General features: G+C 42.5%; 1 protein-coding gene across 1 annotated transcript in view; it reads left to right on the top strand.

Annotated features, from left to right (window-relative positions):
* Window positions 1-2787: 2787 nt before the first annotated feature.
* orb (polyadenylation element binding protein orb) overlaps window positions 2788-7500 on the top strand; it is a 23741-nt gene continuing 19028 nt past the window's right edge. The window contains exon 1 of the mRNA XM_080280062.1: window positions 2788-2802. Coding sequence (XP_080136188.1) covers window positions 2788-2802 — 15 coding nt within the window. The remainder of the gene's footprint in view (window positions 2803-7500) is intronic.

The following is a 7500-nucleotide window of genomic DNA, read 5'->3' as shown; positions in this document are numbered from 1 at the left end:
CTGTGTAGGTGTGTGTTGTGCAGCCACACTGTGTAGGTGTGTGTTGTGCAGCCACACTGTGTAGGTGTGTGTTGTGCAGCCACACTGTGTAGGTGTGTGTTGTGCAGCCACACTGTGTAGGTGTGTGTTGTGCAGCCACACTGTGTAGGTGTGTGTTGTGCAGCCACACTGTGTAGGTGTGTGTTGTGCAGCCACACTGTGTAGGTGTGTGTTGTGCAGCCACACTGTGTAGGTGTGTGTTGTGCAGCCACACTGTGTAGGTGTGTGCTGTGCAGCCACACTGTGTAGGTGTGTGCTGTGCAGCCACACTGTGTAGGTATGTGCTGTGCAGCCACACTGTGTAGGTATGTGCTGTGCAGCCACACTGTATAGGTATGTGCTGTGCAGCCACACTGTGTAGGTGTGTGTTGTGCAGCCACACTGTGTAGGTGTGTGCTGTGCAGCCACACTGTGTAGGTATGTGCTGTGCAGCCACACTGTGTAGGTATGTGCTGTGCAGCCACACTGTGTAGGTATGTGCTGTGCAGCCACACTGTATAGGTATGTGTTGTGCAGCCACACTGTGTAGGTATGTGCTGTGCAGCCACACTGTGTAGGTATGTGCTGTGCAGCCACACTGTGTAGGTATGTGCTGTGCAGCCACACTGTGTAGGTATGTGCTGTGCAGCCACACTGTATAGGTATGTGTTGTGCAGCCACACTGTGTAGGTATGTGCTGTGCAGCCACACTGTGTAGGTATGTGCTGTGCAGCCACACTGTATAGGTATGTGCTGTGCAGCCACACTGTGTAGGTGTGTGCTGTGCAGCCACACTGTGTAGGTATGTGCTGTGCAGCCACACTGTGTAGGTATGTGCTGTGCAGCCACACTGTATAGGTATGTGCTGTGCAGCCACACTGTGTAGGTGTGTGTTGTGCAGCCACACTGTGTAGGTATGTGCTGTGCAGCCACACTGTGTAGGTATGTGCTGTGCAGCCACACTGTATAGGTATGTGCTGTGCAGCCACACTGTGTAGGTATGTGCTGTGCAGCCACACTGTATAGGTATGTGCTGTGCAGCCACACTGTGTAGGTATGTGCTGTGCAGCCACACTGTATAGGTATGTGTTGTGCAGCCACACTGTACAGGTATGTGCTGTGCAGTACAGGGCACACTGTCATCATCATGGCATGGTGTAGCCAGATGGTGTAGTATCTCTTTAGGAAGTATACGTGTGCTGTAATATACATAATTGTGGTACATGACAGCAGCAGACACCACCACCTGACTGTACATAGATAGATACACTGGATAGACAGCTGTTATCTCTCCTCAGTTATCATTTGTATGCATTGCTCTCCCAGCTGCTCAATCTCTGGCAGCCTCCGTATCAAGGTTTAAATTTTTAAGTTCCAAGTCTGACCCCTCATGTAATTACTGTACAGTACTTATGTAATTACTGTACTACTTGTCATTACTGCAGGGGTTATGTAATTATGAGTACTACTGTGTAAATACTGTACTCCATATGTAATTACTGAACTATGTAATTACTCCTTGTCATTACTTTACACCATATGTAATTACTGTACTCTGTAATTACTGAACTATGTAATTACTCCTTGTCATTACTGTACCCTCTATGTAATTACTATACTTCATATGTAATCTGTGTAATTACTGTGCTATGTAATTACTTCATATATAATTCCCTACGGCATTTTTGTATATTGGTGTTTGTTTTATCATCTAGCGAGTTTTTCTTTAAGTTTTTGTTAAATATACTATCACTATTTTTCAATGGTCTTTTTCTGCTTCCTGTATATATAGTGGTTGGTGGTGGTGTGGTTGTGGTGGTGTTGTGGTGGTGGCAAGAAAATAATAATAATAATAATAATAATAGTAATAATAATGAATTTCCAGTTTATTCCTGACGCCAGACAACTGAGCTAACGAATACAGTAGGAAAGAGTCTCCTTGGTTACTAGTCAAATCGGTCTTAAAGTCTCAGTTGCATCAATAACATGTAAGAAAACAATAAGGTACAATATGCAGAATGAATCGCTAAGTGAGAGGTATTGCGGAATTCGAAAACCACTCAGGTGCCCAAATTATTCCATAGGTGCGCATTTTCTGTTTTGGGTTCCCATTTTCTGTGACATTCGAATTCAGAAATAAATTTTTGAGTAAGTCTTCATCGTGCCTACGAATATAATAACATGAAAGTCCTGGAAATTCCTCTATTCTTTCCTCTAAATAACAAATTCTGATAAACATATGAAATTAGTCGAAAGTTTGTGAATTTCCATGACTGTATTTCTGATTGGCCGAGAAGCGAAAATGAGGTGACGTCGACATATTAATACATCTTTTAATAAATATATTAAATATATTCTCACTAATAGACTACATTGATGAGGAAAGTATGATAATTTGAATATTTTTCTGTCATTAAAATAGTTTATATTTGGTTTCGAGCTGTTTTTGAGTACAGTAAAATTGAAATAAGGATTTTCAAAACGTTTAATATTGAGTTACATGAACAAAAAATAGTGCACTTTATTAATTCGAGCAAGGAAATAATTTATATATATTTTAAAACCGTGTTGAAATATAATAAACACAAAAGTATGAAATGTAAAAATGCACAACCATCCGTGGAAACCTGAGCAAGACGGTGTCGGGGAAGGAAGGTGGCGTCCCGGATTTTAAACTCTGCCTTTAATTCGTCCCGGAAGGTTATTTGAGGAGCCGAGGGTGGCTGGAAAAGAAGGTGAAATACTGGAGGGAAAGGAGGAGCCGCCATTATGCCCAACGGACTGGTAAGTGGGAGAAACTGGGGTCAAAATAAGAAAGTGCGTAGGATTGTCTCCCTCCATCTTTGATTTGGTGGATGGACGATGTTGGTAATTTTCTTTCAGTGGAATTTAAGGAGGATTATTGCCGTCATGGAGGTGCGGGTGACTGGAAATGAAGCTGAAATATTGGAGGGAAAGGAGGAGCCGCCATTATGCCCAACGGACTGGTAAGTGAGAGAAATTGGGATTTAAATGAAGTGCGTAGTTACTTCCATCTTTGAATTCGTGGCTGGACGATGTTGAAAATTTTTGCAGTGGAATTTAAAATGGATTATTGCTGTCATGGCGCCAGGCTTATCGGCATCGTGAACTCTGTGGACTTCAGGCTTAGGTTACATATCTAAAGCCACCATCCACTCAGGGAATGAAGTAATGCGTAGTTGCAATGGGACGCTTGCAGTGTAGTTGCTACGTCTCTCCATAATCAGAAATAAATAATGAAACTTCCTTAATTTATACGGTATTTATGATTAATTTTGATTTTGTAATGGCTTATTGTTTGTGTTTACGTAGGGAAGGTTGAAAAGATGGTATTGAATTATATAGGTAAGGGCGCCAGCTGGATTCCCGTAATTAATAGGTTGCCAGATGGTTGAGCAGTGCCACCTGATACTCTCTGGTTGTTGTGGCTGGACAGATGGCTTGGTGAGGCGCCCACAGTCACTCAGATGGTTATTTTGTCGTTAAAGGGTCGTGGGCAGCAGCTGGCCTGGTAGGCTACAGCTGGTTTGGTGCTGCCATCTGCTTGTGTGGTGATTAGTACTACTGCTACTACCACCGTTACCCCCAGCCCTTCATGTATGCAACAGGTCAACTCTGGAACTGTCTTCCTTTATCTGTAGTAGTAGTAGTTGTTGCCTAGGCAGTGTGGCCGAACAGCCCCGAGTCCCTAAGGAAGGCCACGGCCCAGACCGGGCTTTGCCACAGAGCTGTCAAGGAGTGTACGTTATGTTGTTGGCGTAGGTGATTGTGTGCAATGCAGTCTTGCATAATGTGCTTAATAGTATGTGGTGCTGTGTTGCAGATTGTGTGCAATGCAGTCTTGCATAATGTGCTTAATAGTATGTGGTGCTGTGTTGCAGATTGTGTGCAATGCAGTCTTGCATAATGTGCTTAATAGTATGTGGTGCTGTGTTGCAGATTGTGTGCAATGCAGTCTTGCATAATGTGCTTAATAGTATGTGGTGCTGTGTTGCAGATTGTGTGCAATGCAGTCTTGCATAATGTGCTTAATAGTATGGGGTGCTGTGTTGCAGATTGTGTGCAATGCAGTCTTGCATAATGTGCTTAATAGTATGGGGTGCTGTGTTGCATCCTGGACAGGCATCAGTGATGGAGTCATCCAGCCTCTTCTGGTAACTCAAGAGGGCTGGATGATGCCCACATCTCAGCCTGGCCAGGTGGACCCCGTCCTCACGAGGGAGATAGGATTCAGAAGGGTGGATATCAGGAGGCCGTGCATGCAGCTGTGTGATGTCATTAAGTGACTGAATGGAGCGGCGAGTGATCTGGGTGTGGATATGCTTCTGGAAGCTGGTCTGAGGGGGGAGAGATGACAGTATTTGTGTATGGTATCGTGTGCTGGGTGTTGTTTTGATGTTCCTTGGTGTGGGTGGATGTGCTGCCATGTACTGTAGTGTGTGATGGGTTTGTGTGTGGATGTGCTGCCATGTACTGTAGTGTGTTATGGGTTTGTGTGTGGATGTGCTGCCATGTACTGTAGTGTGTTATGGGTTTGTGTGTGGATGTGCTGCCATGTACTGTAGTGTGTGATGGGTTTGTGTGTGGATGTGCTGCCATGTACTGTAGTGTGTGATGGGTTTGTGTGTGGATGTGCTGCCATGTACTGTAGTGTGTTATGGGTTTGTGTGTGGATGTGCTGCCATGTACTGTAGTGTGTGATGGGTTTGTGTGTGGATGTGCTGCCATGTACTGTAGTGTGTTATGGGTTTGTGTGTGGATGTGCTGCCATGTACTGTAGTGTGTGATGGGTTTGTGTGTGGATGTGCTGCCATGTACTGTAGTGTGTTATGGGTTTGTGTGTGGATGTGCTGCCATGTACTGTAATGTGTTATGGGTTTGTGGGTGGATGTGCTGCCATGTACTGTAGTGGATGGTGTGGGTTTGTGTGTGGATGTGCTGCCATGTACTGTAGTGGATGGTGTGGGTTTGTATGTGGATGTGCTGCCATGTACTGTAGTGGATGGTGTGGGTTTGTGGAGGCTGCAGCAAGGAACTGGGTGCCTCTCATGTCTAGGTGATCCTTGACTTTGAGGACTTTGGTTTCTTGATGTAGGTGGTCTGTGGGTGTAGTAGCTGTGCAGCCTGTGATTATTTTTAGGGCCTTGTTCTGTATGGAATGTAGGGTGTTTTAGTGTGGTATGTAGAGTGTTGTAGTGTGTTTTAGTGTGGTATGTAGAGTGTTGTAGTGTGGTCTGTAGAGTGTTGTAGTGTGTTTTAGTGTGGTATGTAGAGTGTTGTAGTGTGTTTTAGTGTGGTATGTAGAGTGTTGTAGTGTGTTTTAGTGTGGTATGTAGAGTGTTGTAGTGTGTTTTAGTGTGGTATGTAGAGTGTTGTACTGTTTTAGTGTGGTATGTAGGGTGTTGTACTGTTTTAGTGTGGTATGTAGGGTGTTGTAGTGTGTTTTAGTGTGGTATGTAGGGTGTTGTACTGTTTTAGTGTGGTATGTAGGGTGTTGTAGTGTGTTTTAGTGTAGTATGTAGGGTGTTGTAGTGTGTTTTGGTGAGGTTAGAAGCCCAGGCAGGGTTTGCATAATTCATCACTGAACGTATATATTGTTTGTATACTGTGGTGGTGGTTGTATATATTGTTTGTATACTGTGGTGGTGGTTGTATATATTGTTTGTATACTGTGGTGGTGGTTGTATATATTGTTTGTATACTGTGGTGGTGGTTGTATATATTGTTTGTATACTGTGGTGGTGGTTGTATATACTGTTTGTATACTGTGGTGGTGGTTGTATATGTTGTTTGTATACTGTGGTGGTGGTTGTATATATTGTTTGTATACCGTGGTGGTGGTTGTATACCGGTATATTGTTTGTACACTGTGGTGGTGGTTGTACAGCCGGCCTAAGATGTGGCGGCGGAGTATCCAGAAATTTTCGGTCAGCGACAGTGCACATACTCTTCCTTCTATCTCCACGATGTGAAACCTAATACGTAAAACTGTTACAAAAAACAATAAATCAATGCCAAAGTACCTGTATATTTCAAAATTGTAGGAAGCAGTTCGTTAGTTACGATCCTAAACGGAACTAATTGAAATTTCACAACTATCGCTCAGGGAGTCAAGAATTTGTGGAGTTCAAATGTAGTAACACGCAATAATCTTTTAGTAGCGTAAGCCTGAACAGAAAGGAGCTTCAATAAACAATATAAGTTAATTATTATTTATAAAATAATTTCCGTTACAATACCAGGGAATAATTTAAAGTCGTGTATTTCCGTTTCAAATGTGTTCATGGACGACGACATAAAGCGGGAAGGCGGCGTAGGCCAGTAAGCGTTTTTAAATGTTTCGCTCAACACGCACGAAAAGATAACATTTTCTCAAAGACATGAAGTTATTACACTGCCTTTGGCCAGGTTTCCATTAAGAAAAATCTTTGGATTATTTAATTTAATCCAAAGGGCTATTGGTGAAAGAAGTGTACAAAAAGACCCTCCATGTTGGCTAGAGTCGGAGCTCCTTGCAGAATGCTAACTTCTGTCGCAGTCTGATATCCTCAGTGCGTAATCGATTAGCAAGAGTAATAAAATGCAGAGGTTCATAAACAAATAATTGAGTTCAAGACTTCCAAATCAGCATTTTCTGTTCAGCAGGACATTACAGTTTATTTAAAAAGACATATTAAGATTAAAAGACGGAGTAAAGAGGGCGTGGTTTTGCATTGCAAGAGTTTATGAACTCGTTTTGGTTCTGTTTATTGCTTAGTGTAAGAGAAAAAGGCAGACTGTCGTATCTACTTACAACTAATAATAATTTTGCATCAATTGGGAATAAAGTTGCTAATTATAATTATTATTGTAGAGAGGAAGACGGAATAAAAGGCAGTATGATCTTGCTACTGCCGCAGGTAGGGCATCATTACGAAGAAGAATTTCAGTGTTATGGCATCCGTATTGTTGCTGGATCATGACCATAGCATTTGAAAAAAAACCCAGTGTATTGCAGTCATTAGAATTTTCCTTAACTGGTCTTCAAAACTAGAGCATCTGTGTTTGAAATCCTGGTAAACGATTAAATCAGGAACACAGAGTTATAGGCCTACTGCCCACCGCGCGCGGAGTAATACATTTCACATTCATTGAAATCGGGAAAGGTAACTGTTAACTTCCAATATCACTGCCTCCAGTTATTCATTTTTCATCATTCTTAGCGCAATATAATACATAATTTGATATGACCTGATGAAGGCATTGAATGTTTAACTATAAATTTATATTCACTGTTTTCATTGAACGTACGGCAGTGCAGAGTGACCGAAGCAATCTGAAACTCTGTCGTCACTTCTTGGGGCGACTGTACTGTAGTGGCCATGTACACTATCCAGATGGAGCCAGCATCCACACATGCCTTATTATTATCACCAATTGTTTTTTTAGTATGGTGGTAGGTGGTGGCGACCAATCATCCAC

The sequence above is a fragment of the Coenobita brevimanus genome, chromosome 9, assembly GCF_032717465.1.
Source record: "Coenobita brevimanus isolate Jiangsu-jjx chromosome 9, ASM3271746v2, whole genome shotgun sequence".
NCBI classification, from domain to species: domain Eukaryota; kingdom Metazoa; phylum Arthropoda; class Malacostraca; order Decapoda; family Coenobitidae; genus Coenobita; species Coenobita brevimanus.
This window is presented reverse-complemented; position numbering and strand designations above follow the sequence as displayed.